At 35.3% G+C, this 21,668-nt stretch overlaps 2 protein-coding genes across 3 annotated transcripts in view; both read right to left on the reverse strand.

The window, feature by feature from the left end:
- Positions 1–21,668, reverse strand: part of LOC142344494 (galactokinase-like) — a 451,158-nt gene that overhangs the window by 110,203 nt on the left and 319,287 nt on the right. The window lies entirely within an intron of this gene.
- Positions 62–21,618, reverse strand: LOC142344490 (putative malonyl-CoA-acyl carrier protein transacylase, mitochondrial). The gene is given in 7 exon segments (XM_075396161.1): positions 62–846; positions 848–902; positions 8,277–8,523; positions 8,814–9,014; positions 20,416–20,576; positions 20,905–21,108; positions 21,430–21,618. Coding segments are annotated over 7 exon segments (1,410 nt in total). The 5' UTR covers positions 21,609–21,618; the 3' UTR covers positions 62–483.

The raw sequence follows: 21,668 nt of genomic DNA on the forward strand, positions 1-21,668 counted from the left end.
TTCCAATAAAATGATAGTTCTAAAATAAATCTGTAAAACATAATAATGCATTCGAGGAAATTTTAATTCGTGTTTTGGTTGTTCGCATTATATGCCAAAAATAGTCGATTTATAGTCACTCAAATAGATGCAAGCAAATACTGATTCTTGTTTTAAACTCGGCAATATAACTGTTTCTCCCAGAATTGTTTAGACATGGGGAAATTGTCTATCCAGAGAATTGTTTATTACAAAAATAACTGCTTTCTGCAAAACCTGTTTTTTTAAATATCCACTTTCAATTGTTCAATTCATCCTTTCATCTTTCATCATTCATTTATTGCACCTCTCATAACGGAACAGCTTAAATTTTCATTAATATTTAAGCTTTACGGACAAAGATATATCCAATGAAATAATACAATGAAAAAATAACACACCTAAAGTTTTGAAAGAGTATTCCGCTAAATTTCACAAAAACAATGTTCAAAATCACGAACTTATTTAAGCTTCAAATTCTCGTCTTTCAACAACCTCAATGAATGATTTTAAATTCTTGCACCGTGACGCTGCTCTGTTGTTAATCTGTTTAAAACTGCTCCTGATGAAACTTCCCGATCCCACTTCGTAATAATTTGGATATTCGTTATTTCTCCCTCTTTGGGCCAATCTGTTAGCTACCGTTTCCCATTTGACCGGGGAAGTTAGTTGTTTCAAAAGCAGAAGTTTTGCTTTGTAAGAGTTTTTCATCGCAAAGTCATCACGTTTGTAGCGCATTCCCGTCACACAAGAATAGACTGATGACGACCATGTTTTGGGATCGTTGAAAATTATGTCTTTCAGGGAAACTGCAAATGGCTCTTCAGCTGGTTTTCATTAGACTTGTGTGGAAAGCTGCGGGAGCGTCGAGAATTGAAAATTTTCTGAAACAAGATATGCATCTTCGGGTATTTTACGACCCCAACTTACAAATCAAGTATTGTTATAAAGCAGGTTACTATGTAAAAATCACGTGCGCCTGGGGAGCAAAAAAATTTGCTAAGAAATATTCTTATCTGACCTCTTGGGGGGTTCGAAACCGCGACCTCCAGGACTGCAGTCAGACATTTAAACATAACCGACTAACGTCGGGCGATTTGCTCTCAAACGACCGGCGAGCGGTTGGCTTCGTCAGGAGCTAGGCACAGGTTAGTGAGGCTAGCTTTAGCTTAATTGAAGGGGCGTAAGTGAGCGCAGCGGGTGGGGGGTGCACTGGGGGGTTGATGGGGGTGGCAACAGTGGGGGGGGGGGGGGGGGGGGGGGGGGGGGTCAATCTCTAAGAACCGCCCTTCGCACCATAAGTATGAGTCACCAAAACAGATTCTGTCAATCGCATACTTGAAGACTAGTGAGCTGAAAGGCTCTAAGAGCACTTCATGCCCGCTGGGCGCTCCCTGTTTATTCCATTTTTGAGGACGAAAAGTCAAAAGCGTCAGACGAAAAATTGGTCAAGCGAAAAATTGCATAAAAAAGGCCGACAGGATTAATGTAATTGCTACAAACTTCGTTTGAGAGCAATTAATAACCACCCAGCTATACGGTTTTTGATCGGTAACAATACCTTTTATTTTAGCAAAAAACTTCATTTCGGAATGAGATCTACTGAGATCACACAAAAAATTAAGAACTCAAGCGTAAAAAGTCACTTGAAAGTCCTAGAACCAAATTGCAACAGCCCAGCAAAAATTTGCAGAAGCAAATACGTTTTCATTAACTTCGTCAATAATTGCGTTTGAGCGCAATTGAAAATCTGGACAACAATGAATTTCTTTTTCCAAAAACGATCAATACGAACAACATTTTATGTAAGTATTGACCTGTGTCCTTAGAAAGATTAGACAATACAACAAGATTGTCCAAGTAAGGACAACACGAAACTCAATACCAACATCCTTAATCAAATCAAGAAACATTATTTAGCCATAAACAACCATTAGCATTTCCATTAGGCTAAAATGGGACAAAAAGAAATAAAGTCGATTTAATATTTCTCCAATAATTATCAGAAACATAGATCCAGGTCAATGAAAGCGATAGCTAAAACTTATGCTGATAAAATGACGAAAAAGACATCCAACTAAAAGACCAATCAACTATAATTTTGGCGACAAGATCACAGGAAAAGAAGCAAAATGAGACAAGACTCAAATATCAAAAATGGAAAAAAAAAGTTATATCAATATTTAGCCTCATTAACAACCCATGGTAATCTTCATTAATGAAGGCAAGCTCGATTGACAACTTGATTGAACAAAAAAATAGGGCATAAAATCTTTAATAATTTCAAAAACAATGTGCGTCAAAGTCATTAAGGCAATAGCTACGAACTGAAAAATTTTAATCAATTAATTGACGTTGATGAGGAACTCATCAGACCTTTCATTAAAGAGACTGCGTGAAAGTAAACCACCTCGACGCAAAAGTCAAAACTTTGCCAATAAATTTGAAAAAAAATGTAGTCAAGTAATGAAACGGAGTATTTACGAAAACCAACTGTTAAATAGATGAATTTATGCCTCCTTAGAAAACAATTGGAACTGTTATTAATTGGGCTAAATGATAAAAAAACGAAAAAGAATACAAAAATGCGCAAAGACTAAAAACATTACTGACATCTTAAGCAGACAAGTTTTGACAAAGTAGTTAAAACCTTTTAGTTCGCTTCTAGTACGTCTCGTTAGTGTGCCAGTTAGACCAGTCAATAATGACATTGCGAAAAAGGACAACAAAAAGATCTACAAAACGGATAAAACTAAAAAAACCATCTCAGTTTTTTAGGACAAACAGTGCCTAAGTGACATAAAACGGCCTTTAATGAATTAAAAAAAATTAAAAATGGAAAATAGAACACATGTATGAATTCTTGAAAAAATTAGTGTAGAAAATAAGCAGAGAAGAGCGAAAACAGAATTCAAATCAACGCATGTGAACAAAATTTGCTTAAAAATTTCTAACTCTACGTTAAAAGTAACATGAAATAATTCACGCTTCAAACCTAATCGCTTCTTCTACCCGCTTACTAATGAAGCGTGACTAAAAGTACCACTCAAATCAAATACACTGAAATCAAAAAGTCGAACAAGTATAAACAGATCTGAAAAAACTCCGCAATCGACTCGCAGTAAAATTTCACTCAATAGACATCAAGTAACTGAACTAGTAAATCTAATTATTACATAGACCATTCAATTTGACACAACCAATGGATAAAACAAATTAAAACGCAAAAGCAAAACCTGGCGACGTTTTCCTGAAAAAGACGTCACGTGGCGACTCAAATACTAAAATTCGTAAAAGACTCTGATACCGTTAGTTTCCGTTAAAAATGACTACTACGTGATAGAAATAAAACGATACAAACGGTTCATTCCTTGAAAACCAGGTGAACGAAAAAATCAAATCAAGTAAAAAAATTTAACAACTTTGACTGCCGAATTTCAAAAAGTTCGCTTTATTTTGCTACGTCGCACCAAATTTTCTGATAAATTCTCTATGTCAATTTTTTTTATCACTAATCACTTAACAGACACACCGAAAAAAACTTTAAAAAATGTGAAAATTAACTGTGAATTATTTCAGAGGAGCTGAATAACATTCAAATTTCTCCCCACAGCAACTACACTCCTTGGAAATTAACAACCAACTAAACAACGACAAACCACACTCCAACGCAAAAACAACAGCACTCAAACTTTAAGGTCACCAAAACCACTCAAAACATTAAATTTAACCAACAAGCTCTCAAATATTTAAAAAAAATTGAAAAAGTATAGTAAAACTGCTAAAAAGCAGCAATAAAAACTGCACAAAAAAATCAAAATTGCATCCTTAACCCAAAGAATTGCTTCGAATGGTACTTAGTCTTCCAAATGTAAATTTACTTGTTGATACAACCGATAGAGGCTACTTTGGCTGAAAACTTATTTATGAGTCAAAGCTTTAAAAAAATTTAAAATTTCCGTAGGTGCTCAAAAAACTTTGCTTGTTAGGCGCAAATTTTTTTACGCTCACTCTTCTTGCTCTCTCTCCTTCTCCTCTACTAACACACGCACACTCTCTCGCTCTCTTCCCTCCTCTCTCCTCTCTCTCTCTCTCTTTCTCTCGCTTGCTCTCTTTCTCTCTCTCTCTTTCTCTTTCTCTCTCTCTCTCTTTCCCTCTCCCTTCCTCTCTCTCTCTCTCTCTCTCTCTCTCTCTCTCTCGCACACAAACTCAATCACACACACAGACACACACGCACACAAATAACGAATAAACAAAACTACTCGAAATTCCCTCTTATATATCTCAACAAAGCAATTTGATACAAGCAAAACTGTAATCACTTGGTATCTAAAAAGTCCGTAAGTGAAAAGCATCATTTCGAATCCCACTAAAGGCTGTATAACAAAACAATAGCAGAAAAACTGCTTAAATTTGCCCAATAACCAGCAAAATAACTGAAAAATCTCCAAATGAAGCATAAAACCTATTAATTACCAGAAACCTTCAAACCACTATCAAAAGAAGCCTGGAAACAAAATAGCTGGCAGATTGCCAGATAATATCCGCAAAAACCTTGTAGATGTGCAATTGCAGTCTCAAAAAGAGTTAAAAAAAACTGACAAAAAAATTTTTTCTTTTCATTAAAGCCCGAGATGTTATATTTTGATTAGGAGTATGTATAACTTATTGCTGCTACGGTTAGCTGCTTTTATATAACTTCATTTAGAGTGACACACACTCCCTTGACCTTATCTCGTTGAATTAAAGTTAAGACAAGTCAATTTCAGAGTGCGGAAGTCATTTTTGAGAGCCAGGTAAGTCACGCGTGGCCAAAAACAATCACACGAATGAACAAAAACAATTCATCCCAATACGAATGAAAAATGACGCCACACACGCAACTGAGTTGAAATTGCATAAACGAACGATCAAAACGCGGATTCGGCGTCATATCCTTACAAAAGTCTCGAAGACGAAATTAAAAACAGCACTACTAGTCCTGAAACATTCAAAAATTTTTTTCATCAACTAACAAAAAACTACCACCAAAAACGGACTACTAATTGATTGGGAAAACCATTTAGAAAAAACCGACAATTAAATTGAAAAAGAGAAAAATCGAGTCTAATCGACGCATTAAAAAAATCCACAAGCGAGAAAGCAAATTTTTGATAGAACACTTTTGTCACTTTACTTTTGAATTAGGGTGAAAAAATTTCACGCCGTAAAACCACTCGCTTTTCGGTTCACTCTCTGTATCGGCATGACCAAAATCATTACTTCGATTTGACTTCCAAAATCATGAAAAAGTACACAGATCTTAAAAGACAACAGCCCAATACAACTGAAATTCTTTGAATTGTAATACCAAGAGAAGGTCAATAATATCCCTAGCTATCGCTTTGCGGCTAATTAAAACAATACCATAATATAACTCGAAACCAAAAAGTCGCTCGCTTCAAAAGTCAATCGCTTAAAGAAACCTTTTCCACGCCTCAATTTTTCGCACTCGAAAACAGCGGCATGGACAAAAACAGTTCAATTTTTTCAGCAACCAAACCACTCCAATTTTTTCACCAGTTTATTTTTATGCTTCAAAATTCACTCCAATAAAATTGATTTAAAAAAGAAACTTCTCCAATGCTCATCTGCAGTCGTAAAGAAGCAAATACAATTCAAACCCTTTGAATTGTAAAAAAAAAGGACAGCGCAAAAAAATAGCCCTTGAGAGGCTGACTGAGGCTATTAATAAACATAGACGGCAGATTCCCGGAATAGCTGCAAAAGAATATACTTGCATGCCGTATACGAGATATAGAAACAGATACAGATATAAGTTGAAAAAGTTATCGACGCCGCTCAAAAAGCTATAAAAACATTCAGCGATAAATTATTAAAGCTTGTTAAAATTCCTTGCAGAGAAGCCTTTTCATTTCGGAACTTTATTACACATATGAGCGCCTTTGACTTTAACCTAATTTAAATTAAACTTAAGTTTTAAAGTGCATTTTATTGAGTGAGGAGCGCCATATATGATCAAAATCAAATCACGCAACTGAGCTTAAAACATTGGCTAAAAAGAGCGAGAAAAGACGTCACGCGCACAAAAACCGTTAGTGAGAAAAGTAATTCTAAAATTTGACTTTTTCAGCTTTGGTGTGTGAACAAATTTACAACGCAAAAAAGCGTCAGACGACAAAACAAAAAAACATAGCTGGCAAACTGCCAGAAAAGAGCCGCAATAGCTTCACAGATCTGTAGTCTCAAAAAGAAGGTAAAAAAGACAGACCAAAAAAGAAACTTATTCTTTTCATTAGGGGCTGAGATGTTAAATTTTGATTGAGAAACTGTATAACTTACTGCTGTTTCTATTAGCTGCTCTTAAATAACCTTCAATTAAAAGGACAAGCACTGATTTGACCTTATCTCTTTGAATTAAAGCAAACAAAAGTAAATTTCATAGTGAGGAAGTCATTCTTAAGAGTGAGTCATTCTTGAAGTCTCGTGTAACCAAAAAATAAACCACGCCAATGAACAAAAAAACTCGCTCCACTAAGAGCAAAACATGACGTCACACATGCACTTCAGTTGAAAATGCACGAACGAATGAACAAAGAGCAGATTTGAAGTGATTGTGACGTCATATGGTCGATGACGTCACAGTAATCGTGACGACGAAATAAATAAACAAACCAAGAGAAGGCCAATAATAGCCTCAGCTATCGCTGCGCGGCCATTGAACATAGCAGGACAAGTCCAACCCACATTTCCTGACCCATAATTTTCTTGACTTAAAAAAAGCTAGACTTAGAATGGACTTTGACTTGATTGGAAAAAAACCGTTTAGAAAAAATCATATAAAAAATCAAAAACATGGCAGGCAAAATGCCGGAAAATAGCCGCCGTACGCACATAGAAACTGACAGCATTTTTCCAAGTCTCAAAGTGTTCTCTTATTTGGTGTACCAATTCTGCATATTCGGTTAGATTATAAAACTATACTTCATTCACGTTCTAAACTGAACGCAATTAAGCATAATACTTATGCCATCTAGTAAACATAGCTGGCAGATTGCCAGAAAATAGCCGCAATAGCTTCGTAGATCTGCAGTCTCACAAAAACAGTAAAAGACAGACCAAAAAAATTCGTCTTTTCATTGAAGGCTGATACGTTATATATATTTTGATTAAAAATCTGTATAAGTTTTTGCTGCCTCCATAAGCTGCTCTCAAATAACCTTCATTTAGAGTGACACATACACCCATTTGACTTTATCTTTTTAAATTAAAGTAAATAAAGTCAATTTCAAAGTGAGGAAGTCATTTTTGAGAGTGGGGTAAGTGAAGTGTGACCAAAAATTTAATCAGGCGAATGAACGCAAAAACTCGCTCCACTAAGAGCAAAACATGACGTCACACATGCACTTCAGTTGAAAATGCATGAACGAATGAACAAAAAGCAGATTTGAAGTGGTTGTGACGTCATATGATCGTAACAAAAATCGTGACGAAATAAAAAAACCAAGAGAAGGCCAATAATAGCCCCAGCTATCGCTGTGCGGCTATTAATCACTCTAATGAACTTTGATAACCTAATGTACTATGATTTAATGACCGGGCGTTATGGGTTTATTCCGTTTTATTTGATTTTGCTCGCTTGACTTGAAACGTATTCACTACATTACGTTATTCAATGAGTGAAAGAATTTAAAATCCCTTCAGTTGAAACAGTGAGTGAGGTGTGAAAATCATGACTTATGTAAAATGAAAAACGTGATCAAAAGGTAAAGCAGAGCTCCTAAATAAAAGCCTCTGAGAGGCTGACGGCGGCTAATAAAAAATAAAGCAAAAATGTCGCATGTGAACAGAAGACCGCTAGCGAGAACGCGAATTTCTGTTCACACACCGTTTTCTCACTCTACTCAAAACTTTGAATGAAAAAGTTTTAGACCGCAAAACCTCTCGCATTTTTGCTCAACTTCCTGTTGCGGCGTGACCAAAATCATTGCTCGCTTTCATTTGACTTCAAAAACCATGAAAATGTGTGAAGGATCTTAAAAAAATAAGACAGTGCCCTAATACATACAATTCAAATTCTTTCAATTGTAAAAAAAACCCCAGAGAACCGCAATATAGCTGCGCTCAGCTTACAGCTTCGCAGCTATAAAAACGCCTGACAATTTTGATTTCAATCTCAACCAGTTTTGAAGTTTCCAGTAACCGTGATAAACATTAGACCTCGTGAACACAAAATAGTTCCTATGATATTGGCTAACCTTATGTTAAAGTCTTTCTGCAGTCCTTTTAGGTGCTTCAAACATTGCATGTGGCCTCCAATCACTTTGGTACAAGAATGGAGATGCATAGCCACACTGCATACAGGAGTATCTATGCCACCCAATTCTCCAAATGAGGCCAATTGATTGCAGAGATCTGGGAAACTGGTCTTCTTGCTTCCATAGACCAGCGCGAGGCCACCTTCACTCAGATTTGTTGCTTGTTGTAAGGCTTCACTTCTGTCTTCTTAAAAATGTTACTCTTTGTAGTTAATCGACTTATCTTAAGTTTTGTTGACTGACTGATTGCAAAAATGGGCCCATTGCTTACGGTATAACTAAGGTATGATATATAAATAAAGTGAAGTAATAAATGAGGGTTTAAACTCCAGCTCTACTATGCTGTGGGATTTAAATAGCCCAAACATATACAAACGACCGAAAAGGATCTCCCCATCTCAAATAACCCAATTAATCAATCACACAGCTGCTCACAAATAAAATTTGTTTTCCACACACTATTAACAATCAACTCACTGACTAGTTTGAGAGCTTGTGACAAAGTGATGGCTCCAGCTGCCACTAAAGAACTGATCTCGCCAACCCCAATACCAGCTGTCATTATGACACCACTGTGAACCAGAGGCCTGTGTCTCTTGATCCAAGCCAACTCTCCCATGCTTCGGGTGAATGTTACAACGTCACTGTATTGCACATCATGCATCAAAGAGGGTGAGCCTATAGAGGAAACAAAAAAACATAACCAACTAATGTCAGACGAATTGCTCTCAATCTACCGGCGGCTGCTAGATCAATTGAAAACTGTGTCTGCAAGGGAAGGTACCTGAGGGGCTTCAAATATTAAATAAATGCCCTTATAAGAGCTAACTTAACAACGCGACTTGAATTCAGAACATACCCAGTAGATTCTTTTCCAAAATAAGTAGAGTCAAAGTCATTAAATCCGACAACAAACTCTAAACTACAGTTCACAATACGCGCCCTCAAAACACACACTAGTAGTAACATTTACTGCATGGAAGATCGGGGGGGGGTTGTCATCCCACGTAAGAGATAGGGTTGTCCCGAGGACAACCCAACCTTTTACATTGGATAGGACAATCCAACCCTTTACATGCGATAGGACAACCCAACATTTTGCACGGGATAGGGCAACTCAACTTTTTACATGCAGGGACAACTCCCTCCCAGTTTAAGCCAAATTATTATCCAGACATTTTCCTACTCTCTCCCAGACATTCTCCCACTTCCTCCCTTTGAGGGAAATATTTATTCTTATCAAAGAGTGAAATTGAATGGATACTTAGACTTATCAGAAAGACTTGATGTAAACTTTGAATTCAGTGTAAAAATAAACCACGCAATTTGCTCAAATCCATTATTTGAAATAAAGCTAAACAACACAATCTTGGGTTGAGAAATTGAACCGTAATTTAACACAAAATCTGTACAATCGAAAGGTTACAAATCACGATAAAAAGCGTTATTTTTGAAATCAGTATTAAGCACTGGTAGGTTAGACCTTTGAAATGAGTTTTGGCAATTAAATTGAGCCTTTGAAATTGAGCCACTTTTAACAAAAATTACAAAATTAGAAATTATGAAAAAATTAGAAATATTCAAATTTTTTCAATTATTATAGTGAGTATATAATCAAATGGGGATATTTTGAGAGTTTGTTAAAAGCATTGAATAGTTTTAATTGAAATAAGAAACAAAAAACAATGCTTAACAGTTACAGACATAAAACTAAGGCTGAAAATTCGTGTTTTATCGTGACTTATGTAAAACGAAAAACGTGATCAAAAGGCAAAGCGAATTTTTAAAAAAGAAGAGCGCCTCAATTATAGCCGCTGAGAAGCTAACGGCGGCTATTAATAACAAATATTTGAAACCAATAACTACTTTCATTTATGCGCCATTTGGAATCCAATAAGACCAGACATCAATGAAATTAAGTGACAGGACAACAAATAGGGTTAAAACTGAAAAAATCTAAGCTTTTGAACGCTTTAAACTACTTGCTTCTCCAATTTGATTGTCAATTGGCATAAAGAATTACAAAAGTGAACAGATCTTTAACAAAGACAGCCCCGAAGTAATAAATTAGCACTGCAATAAGAGCCTGCTATGATAAAGGTGGCTACTAAAAATAAATAAATTTTGGTGCAATTTCCATAAGACGCTTAGGAGTAAATTTCAGCTACTTTGAGCTGCTGAGAACTCTTGATGAGGGCAGTTTAGTACGCATAAGGTAATCACGTGTATAAAAGTCACTTGAAAAGCGGTCGCACAAAAAATGGCATAAAAAGACCAAGAGAAAAATAATTGCTACAAACTTTATTTGAGAGCAATAAAAAATCTATGGATGCTAGAACTAAGATGTACGTCAATATAAGAAATTCTTTCAGCTCGTATTTGACATCATTCTCCAGTAGAAAAGAAGCGAAACTTTCAGTAAACTTCACGAAAAACACAATTTGCATTGGTACAATTTCTCAAATCGAATTTTATTCGCCAGACTTACGACTTATTAGCAATTTTGGACAATTGATGGCCGAACAGCCAAGCAAAGGCAAGCATGGTGAAAAATTGTATAGAATATGAAAAAATTGACACTTTTCTGAAGTTAGCGCCCTCAAAATCAACAACTGACCACTGTAAAACTCAAAGCTGCCTGCTTAAACTGCACAAAGGTTACAGCCTTTGAAAAACCACACCAAAATTCAGTTATCAAATATCAAAATCTCATGACTAAACGGCAAAAACTTCAAGACATGCAGCAACACACAAACAAAGAAAACTAAAGCAGCAACTCCCATAAAAATGCTTGCTGTGGATAATCAGCTACATCAGACTAGCACTGTCAACTTCTCAGAGGTAATTCTCCACTGAAAACATTACTGTCTTCAGGAGCAACATCTTCTTAGAATCTTCGATTACACACATAAATCTTAGAGAAAAATTCGATTTTTTAAAAACTAAGAAAAAACAAATTGTACAAAACCGGAAAACTCAAAATCTTGTGTGACGGCTTAATACTCAACGGCAACACCTAATTGTTTTAATTTTCCAGTCGCTACGACTTTGCACCATAACAAAAATTCTGCCAACTATTAATATCGCAAAAAATGGGGTAATAAATGCACAAGACTTATCAAACACCTGGGACAACCCAATGACACTAATAACTGCCTAAATAGCAAAATTCGAGGCAGTGCACCTTTTCAAGTAAAATGAACATCGAAACTAACGTCGAATAACTGCTCTCAAACAAATAATGGGAGCTCAAATCTGTTGTAGCCTACTTCAGCTGTGAGGGGGGGGGGGGTAAATAAAGTCGCTAATGAGGGGCTTCAAAGGACGTCATTAGGGGTAATTATATACCTTTAAATAAGTTTAAAAAAACTCGAATTTCGGCGCTCTTTTCATTTGACATTTAGTATTGAACTACCGCCACTTGATTTCAGCTGCTGACACCCGAAATGAGAGCGAAATTTAAAACAGCTGGTAGATTCTCAGAAAATATCCGCAATAGCTTCGTAGATCTGCAGTCTAAAAAACAGTAAAAACAGAAAGACCAAAAAAATTAGTCTTTTCATTGAATGCTGAAATGTTAAACTTTGATTAATAATCTGTATAAGTTATTGCTGCCTCTATTAGCTGCTCTCAAACAACCTTCATTTACAGTGACACACATTCACTTCCTTATCTCTTTGAATTGAAGAAATAAAAGTCAATTTCAAAGTGAGGAAGTCATTTTTGAGAGTGAGGTGAGTCAAGTGTGACCAAAAATTTAATCACGCGAATGAACGAAAAAACTCGCTCCACTAAGAGCGAAAAATGACGTCACACATGCACTTCAATTGAAATTGCACGAACGAATGAACAAAAAGCAGATTTTAAGTGGTTGTGACGTCATACGGTCGTAACAAAAACTTGACGAAATAAAAAACATAGCCCGAAGAACTCCGGAAACGACTCAAAATCGTATCCATCGAAAGAACTGGTTTTCCAGACAACAAATGTCTCCATGCAGAAAGCCTCATCGTAGAGAAAACAACAACCTTAACAAAAGAAACTTGTATCTTTACTTTGTAGTAAAAAATACCTACAATCATGAGGCTTTAATTCAATTGACAATAAATTTAATAAAACCATAATGGGCCAAAAATCGCAAAAAAACTTGTAAATCAGCAAAGTAGTTGAAAAATTTACAAACTATTCACCAAAGAGACAAAAGAAACCGGATAGACAAGCAAAAAACGTTCAAAATAAAAACGAAGAACCCAAAATTATTCGTAGAAAGTAATTACTAACCAAAATTTTTATACGCCATTTCAAGCAAATTCTCAGTCATGCAATATGTCAAATGAAATGAATTGCAAAAAAATCTAAGAAAAAGACTAAACTCCTTATTTTGTAAAAAACCAATAAAGGCAGAGCTGATTAGAACTACAGGTCTCAGGAAAATGATACATGCTAGAATTCTGAGAATAAGGACAGAAACAAAAACATCAAATTCAGCGGGATCACATATTAATACAGCTTCTATTAAAAACTATTTCCGCCAAAAACTAAATTATAAGCAAAAAATTGGGCCAATTGATTTAAAAAAACGGCTAAAAATGGTTATCTCTATGCTGCAATCTGTCAAAAAATAATTTCCAAAGTCGAAAAGTCATTCACTGATTGAAGCGCCTGATCAAAAACTTCTCTCGCTCAGAAAAAATTAGTTCACACGGCATTTTTACTCTTTGATTTTAGCTCAAAACATTGTTTGAACAAATAGTACTTCCGGTAAAAAAAAACCTTAAGAAAACTAATTCTCCTCTTCAAGTCGTAAAAATCCAAGAGGCCAATATTAGCCCCAGCTATCGCTGTTAAGGGCGTAAAAATTAAGGACTTAAAAGTCACTCGAAAAGTCAAAACGGTCAAGCAAAGATTCTGCATAAAAAGGCCAACAACTTTACAGTTATTGCCTCAAACTTCGTTCGAGAGCAAGCAACAACAAAACCGTCAAAATTTTTTATTAGTTATCCTGCAGATTTTGACTAATTAAAAAAACCCGATCACTTAGATAAAGGATTGAAGTAACTAAAACTTACATTAAAGAAGTATGCGACAATGAGATACTAAATTGATCATGCGATGACTGTGTACCACAAACTAAAACTTATTGATCTCACATTTTTTGAAAAAAAATGCGATAGCTTTATCCTAGCCCCACTATTTTTCTACTCAACTTTTAGATTTTGTAGGGAATCCCGGGCAAACTTAATTGCGTGCTGTCAATCTTAGGCTCTCTACGTTTAGAATTTCACTACAAAGCGGAGTTTTGCTTTTTTCGAAATTTTTTTGTCACAATTTTGACCCACAACTTAAGCAGGCAGCTTCATCTACTAAGTCAGCTTTTATTGAGTTCCCATTTCATATAAATAAGATTGTAATTGGATGCAGTCTTAATTAAAGGACTTTTCATACAATTTCATGATTCTGAGGTTAATCGAAAATGAAACTTATGGCGTGGTTTTTTAATCACAAGGCGGCAAAACAGCAAAACGGGTAGCAAAAAACAATTAGATTTAGCGCTCGAAGAGCTATTTCTGCAGTAAAATAAAAAGTGTTTCCCGGGTTTTTGTTGAACGGCTCTGCTAATAAAAAGCAACAAGTGGACTTTATTAGTGCTTAGTTTCAATTATGTGAATCACCTTGTACGGTTTTAATAAATTTTTAACTTTGAAAAATATTCTTTAAAATTTTTGTTAGTTGTTGTTTTTTGTTAGTTCCATTTCTGCTATTCAAAGTATTTCTCGAAGATTTACCCAATCACCATTGAAGCTGACGATCTGCAGTCTACGGCAGTTTTTTATGCTTTAATTATTTTTATTATAATCACTGAATTTACTGCTAATAACTATTGTTTTTTCATAAAAGCACTTTATACTTTTTCAATTTTTGTCCTGATTAGCTTTTTCCAGTCTGTTGATATTAGCAGCTCAATTGATATCAATATGAAATCATTCAGTCTCCAATTGGTCTGTCTCTTTATGTAGTTTAATAATTGTTACGTTTTCCAGGAGACCAAGTTTTACAAACAATTTAAAAAAATTTATTCCAAGCTAATGAATAATTCGTCTCTGTCCGAATCTTAAAAATTTGACAGCTCTCAATTGCTCTCCAATAAAAAATAGTCGTCACTTTAGTTTTTCGTGTAGGTAATTAAGTAGCTTGTACAAAGCTAGAAAAGCTTACTTAATACTCCAGTGTTATCATATAGAAAAAGATAAAAACATGTGAAAAATGTGGTTGAATTATTTATTTGAATCCCAAATTTTTCAAAGCTGCATGGTCACAATTTAGTCTCATACACCTTTTTTGTTTGCTTTATATTTTTCATCTTTGCTTTTTTAAAAAAGATTTTTCGGAGTCAATTTAGCCTTTCAACAAGTGAGACACCAACTGATTTCAAAAGCCAAATCGAACTTGCTAATTTCAGTCTGATTTCAGATTCCCTATTTTTGTTGCAGCTATATTTAATAGCATTTGGTTTGTGCTTCATTAGGGTGTCAATTTTTCTGCGTCCTAACTTGTATTTTGATAAGTTTGTCACCAGAGTAGGTATGAAAGTATTTTTTATAAGAAATTTTTTCTCAATTGTGTAACTTCAATTTCTGAAGTTCCTACAAAAAATTTGGAAATGAGAAACATTCTTCTCGTTGATCACACAATCCACATAAGAATCAGCTGCAGACCAATATTTCAGTTTCCAGTTGCGCATTTTAAACAAAATCTCATGACTATGAATAAGTTGCAATGAAAAAAAAATTCACTGACTATAAGTGACATTAGTAGTAGTAGAGGAGGATTTAGAGCAAGCTCAAAGTTTTCCTCCGTTTGTTTGTCCAGTTTAAGTTGGACTGATTTTACTGAGAGGGTTACAGTTTCCGCAACTCTCCATGTACATCTGTTTCCTTGGTTGCGGTTGAATTCAAAGAACTGCCAGTATAGTTTCGTCAGAGAGAGTTTATTAGTTCACTACTCTTACAAATTTTCTGTAGACAAAGGACACCAGTTTGAAAAATGGACACCAGTTTGAAAAAGTCTTGGTTAGCCTGAAGAAATTGTCGTCAATTTTTTGACGAATCTCGACTTCTGTATTCGGAATTCTCCCTGTCCTGCTTGTCCAGTGTTTTCCGAGCTTGCTGAGTAGTTTTCATGGTTAATGAGACTATTATCGTACTCTTCCTTCAAAAGTGGTAGTAGATACAGCAGGCCGTGTATCTCGCAGTAGAGGCTCAGTGGGAGAAGGTTTAATCTGCGGATTCCTTGATGATTTTTGGGTTCGTTTTTGGTTATTTTGATAAAACATGATGAAAATTTGGTTTTAACATTAACTTCTACAGCCACTTTTCCGAATATTTTTAACCTTGTTTGAATAACCAATGAGAAAAGTAAAACTCCTATTTTATTTTCTTTTCATTTTTAAAATCAATAGTTAATCAATTTTTGAGACAGTTCAGCGCATATATTTCCACAAATTAAAATTTGAAAAATCAAAATTAAAGTTTTAAAAACCGACTTTGGGCCATATTTAGAAAAAAAAACCAAGCATGGGTGGATAAATTCGAAAAACTGTCAATTTTTGCAGTCATCTTAATATCAATACGTTGACCCCCAATTTTTTTTCTCTAAAACGGTGTTTTTGGAACACGTTTTTAATAAGAAAATATTTGGTCTCTCTGCCGTTATATTTCCAGATTTTTTCTTAAAAAGCTAGCCAATACCCGGTTTGTCAGGCAATGGCCAAATTGCGGGAAGACTTTTTCTACTGTCATCGTTGCTTCTATTCCACTAGTCCATATCACGATCCAAAACTGTGGCATGCTGGCTTTTATATGGCTGTTTCTGCAAATAAATTTTAAAGATTTGAAAAAATTGAAAATTTATAAAATCTGATTTTTTTTGGTGCACCGAATATTTGAAAGAAATTTCATCAATTTCATGGGGGCAGAATTTGCGAAAACATTTTAGTTTTCTAATTTATTGTCCTAGAAGAGTACGGTGAACCTTAACGATTTTAGTTCCAAAAACACAAAGATATCAATCTATCGAGAGAAAAAAATTGGACCCCAACCGTGGCTTTTTGAGATATAAGAAAAAATGGACTTCAGCGATTTGGCGAGAAATAGCAGGAAGGTGCGAACATTCGGTTGACCTTGTCAGCTTTTTAGAAGTTCAAACCTAATACCTTAAAACGTGATAAAGAATTTTGGTGCTCCTAGCTTTAAAATGAGCAGGTTCGCAAGGAATTTTTCAAGACAAAAAATCCATGTCGATTCACGGCCCTTAAAACGACTAACAGGGCGCAACTTATATCTGCAAACTCAGTTTGAGAGCAATTAAACAGTTGAAAATAATACAGGAATGTCTGTTACCGGTTTTAAACTAAATTCGACCATGAAAGGTACGGCCATTCCAACACTTATAGCAAATTACCTAATTTTGAGAAATAACCCAAAAGTAAAACTTACAGAATAAAGCAGCGAAATCATTAGACAATTTCATCAATTTCATGGAGGCAGAATTTGCGAAAATATTTAGTTTTCTAAATTATTGTCCGAGAGAGTACGATGAACCTTCACAATCTTAGTTCCGAAAACATCAAAATATCAATCTATCGAGAGAAAAAATTTGGACCCCAACCGTGGCTTTTTGAGATATTTGAAAAAAATGTACATCAGCGATTTGGCGAGAAATAGCAGGAAGGTGGGAATATTCGGTTGACCTTGACAGCTTTTTTAAAAGTTCAAACCGAATACCCTAATACGTGATAAAGATCTTTGGTGCTCCTAGCTTTAAAAATGAGCAGGTTCGCAAGGAATTTTTAAAGACAAAAAACTCCATGTCGTTTTTCGGCCCTTAAAACGACTAACAGGGCGCAACCTATATCTGCAAACTCAGTTTTGAGAGCAATTAAACAGTTGAAAATAATACAGGAATGTCTGTTACAGGTTTTAAACTAAATTCGACCATATGGAAAAAAACCCAAAAGTATACTTACAGATAAAGCAACGAAATCATTAGACAATTACATTTATTTAAAAGCTAACAAAAAATTTGAGCGTCGACAGTCTGAGGCTCAAATTCTTGCTCTGCCCATCTTAGTTCTTTATCGAAAAACGACCCTTTAGGTTAGAAAATTTTTGGAATTGATGAGGGTAAATGGAAGTCAGACGTTTAAATTTAAAAATGGTCAAACTCTTTAATTTCAGTAGATGAAAGCCAAGAATAAACGTACCCCGCCGATTGACAAAAAATAGCCGCCAATGATTCTCATGAACATAACAGTCTAAAAGTCGGAAGAATAGCTCTCGAACGACTAGTGTAAGCTCTAACCACTTGCAGCCTGCTTCAGTCGGGGGAGGAGCCTATATGGGACTAAGTCAATCAATAATGGGCTTTAAATAACCACATTCGAGGTTGAAATATACCACTATTAAGATTTAAAAAGAAAAATGGCACTAGTTTTGGCGCACTTTTCAATTGACTTTTAGTATTAAATTGCCGTTAATTGAGTTCAGCTGCTTGAAATTGTGATTGAGAGAATTTAAGATCACGCGAAACGCAAGAAGTCAAGGGCGTAACACTCGAAAAGTACAAACCGTCAGGCAAAAATTTTGCATAGAAAAGACAAGTTTACAATAATTGCTATGAACTTCGTTCAAGAGCAATTAAACACAATTGGGATTCAAAGACAGAAAATATTAAAAAATTGAGTTTTATAAAAAAAATTAATCTTAAAGTGCGAACTATTTTGATGTCATTTTGTAGTTGAACATACTCCTCTTTCTCAGTGAGAGGATACAAGGGGGTAGTATCAATACCAATAAGCATCAGAGATGATAACTAAGAAATCTAAGAACAAAGTTCAAGTGACGGGCATCTATATTGGTCTTATTAGTTTATCCCGTTTCTATTTCTGATTTTGTTTTTTATACTTAATCTGTTCATTTTGAATTGCTTTGTCGAGCAACTGCTGTTTAAAAGCACTTTGAGCAGAATGAAAGATGAGTGAAACCAGCATCGAGAAGTCAAAACGATTCCATGCAAAGTGTCGAAAACGGCACAATGAGGTAAAGCGAAACAAATTTTTGTCCAAAAAACTACAAAAACAAGGAATTGAGTAAATAACTGCTGCATCCGACCAGCAAATCAATTGAACAATTAAAGCCACAAAGGCAAACAGCACAAAAATTGAAGAAAAAAAACAAACAAAAATATACAAAAATATAATCATTGCTTTTATACCCTGAAGGTCAAATTTAAACCACTTAAATATAACCATTAACTCACGCACAAGCCTTGAATGGGGTTAACCGGCCACTAAGAATAAATTAAAGATAAAAGATTTCAAGAAATATGCCGAATGCTTTAAGATTAATAATAGAAAAAATTTTTTCAAAGTCTCCAAATTTCGCAAAATTACATAGCCGGCAGATTACCGGAAAATAGCCGCAATTGGCCCAAATAGCCGCTTGAGGCACATCGGGATTGAAACATAAAATGAAAAAAAAGATACTGACCAAATTTTCTTCAGTGTCGAAAAGTTTTCTAATTCGGTATGTAGTTATAGTTGGATTATAAAACTATACTTAACTGAGCTTCTTAACTGAGTGCTAATAAGCTTAATATCAATTTCAGCAACTAAACACTCTAATGAAGTTTGATAACCTAATTCTCAATGACTTAATGACCGGGCTTTATCGGTTTATCCCGTCTCTTTTGATTGTGCACTTTTGACCTAGACTATTCACTATCTTGCGTAATTCATTAAGTGAATGGATTTGAACACGATTCAGTTGAAACTGAGTGAGGTGAGTCAGAAGTCAAATGTGAAAGTCGTGACTTATATAAAACGAAAAAGATGATCAAAAGGTAAAGCGAATTTATAAAAATAGAAGGACAAGTCCTGTCGTACAATTCAAAGAATTTTCATTGACTAAACAAAAACTAGACTTAGAACGGACTAAGAGTGAATTGGAAAAACCATTTGTAAAAAAGCAATAAAAAACTTTAACAGAAAATCAAGGTCAAAATGCCGCATGTGAACGAAAAACCACTCACGAGAAGTGGAAACTTGGTTCAAACAAAAAGCTAGGCCGAGAATGAACTATGAATGGATTGGGAACACTATTTAGAAAAAAACGGATCCAAAAAACCAGTAAAAATCAAAGTGAAATTGCCGCATGTGAACGAAAAAACCACTAGCGAAAAAGCCAATTTTTGTTCAAACACAGTTTTCTCACTCTCCTTTAAAATTAGAGCAAAAAACTTTCAAGCCGCAAAACCACTCGCTTTTTCACTCCACTTCGTGTTTCGACGTGACCAAAATCACAACTACAATTTGACTTCAACAATCATGAAATTGAAAAAAAATATTGAATTGTAAAAAGGAGATCGCCTAAATAATAGCCGTTTGATAGGCTGACGGCGGCTATTAATATGTTCAAAAATGTTTTTCCTGCTTCTCAAATCTTTCCAGTAACCCAAGACTTTAAAAAGTTAACTTGACCGATGATCGGTAAACTCGGAACATAATTTTTTAGAGAATTTTAAAAATACAAAAATTCTTAGAAGATGATCATTGGCCTCTGGGGCTGGGGCTCGAATAACTCAAAAAATAACAAACATTTCCAAAAAATTGCAAACTTTATCTAAAAATTGCTTTAAAAAATTGCAATATTTAAATGTTGAAAACTATTCCATTTCCTCTAAAAGTCATGCAGTAACCCTACAGGAGGTTCCCTGGCCTCTGGGGCTGGAAAAACTCAAAAAATTTTAAAGTTCTTTAAACAAAATTAAAAAGTTTTAAGTTTTATCGAAAAATTGCAAAATTCGTACACTAAATTGTTGAAAACCTTTCCAATGCTACTAACATATATGCAGTAACATATTACCAAACCCCAGAGTAGGTTCTTCCTGGACACCTGGGGCTCGAAAAATCATGACCTAAAATTTCTGAACCAATATTGACTTTCTCACAAATTTACCTCATCAGAGGTTTTTTGAAGAGATGGGAACGTTTGTTTTCAATGAGGAAAATGTCATGACTAACCATTCAAACATAAATCCAACACATCGTATCCAACAATTGATGTGGCTTCTTCGAACACCTCCTTTACTCGTGGCTCCCTTGTCAGCCTCTCGACGAACACGGAGTCCAAGTTAGCACTGTCACCCGCAAACATGTACGCACTTTTCGTTTCCAGCTCAAATCTGCAATACAAAAACTCGCTCATATCTCTCATATTGCAATGAGCAGCCACCACTAGCCAGCAACAAAAACTCGAAAACTTGGATATTTTCTACCCCGCCTGTACGTTTATGAACCCTAGTCATTATAATTGTCTTTGTTATAGCACATTACATTTCTATGCAAGGATGAAGGGCGTGGAGGAGGATGATGGGGGGAGTCAGAAGAAGATGAAGAAGAAGAAGAAGAGGAGGAGGAGGAGGAGGAGGAGGAAAAATGTTTTTATGGAAAACTGGGTGGCGGACACCAAGTTTCTTTTAACAGGGACAAAAAAATGACAAAAAGACATACCTGCTTTCGGGTATTTCCTTTTTCGGTTGATGCAAATACATGACAGTTTTAGCATTCAATTTCGTTTGAAAGTCTCCTGAATTTTCGTCCAAATTCACATGTTCATTATCTAGAGGCGTCTGCATGGAAATTTGAGAATCCTTCAATAGCTTACGAACTTCTAGCTCTGAGTCAGCTCCACTTGAACTTGCGTCATTTCCTACCCTAATTAAAACATACACCGGTTTTAAAGTTTGAATTTAGTAAATTCACGGCATGCATAACTTTTAGTGCCCTTGATGAAAGTAGACTTATTTGTGTGTTTGGCCAATAAACAAACTGTACAGTCTGTATAGTAAATAGGATATATTTCAAAGATACATGACGCTGAAGTTACTGGGTGGTGGTGGTGGTGGTGGGGGGGAAGGGGGGATGCAGAGGGGGGTAGATGTGCACGTAGAACAATCGTTAACAAGATACACAAAAAATGAAATTAGTCTTGTCAAACGCAACGCCTAATTAACATAAATGGCTAATCTTACTTACAATTGTCCGTTTGAGGAATAGCGATAGACCTGTTGTCCTTTTACGAAATGCTTGTTAAATCCAACAACAGAATTTCCAATGCTTCGGCGGCAATAAACACAACATACAGCAGCAGTATCTCTCAAAACAGAAAATCTCATCTGATATCTGAAAAAGAAAGAACTAACGCCAACTCTCATATGCAACTCAGCATATTTAAATTAAACAATACTGATTTTAGACACACAGATAAAAATTTA

The sequence above is a fragment of the Convolutriloba macropyga genome, chromosome 8 (assembly GCF_964194025.1).
Source record: "Convolutriloba macropyga chromosome 8, txConMacr16.3, whole genome shotgun sequence".
Taxonomy (NCBI): Eukaryota; Metazoa; Xenacoelomorpha; order Acoela; family Convolutidae; genus Convolutriloba; species Convolutriloba macropyga.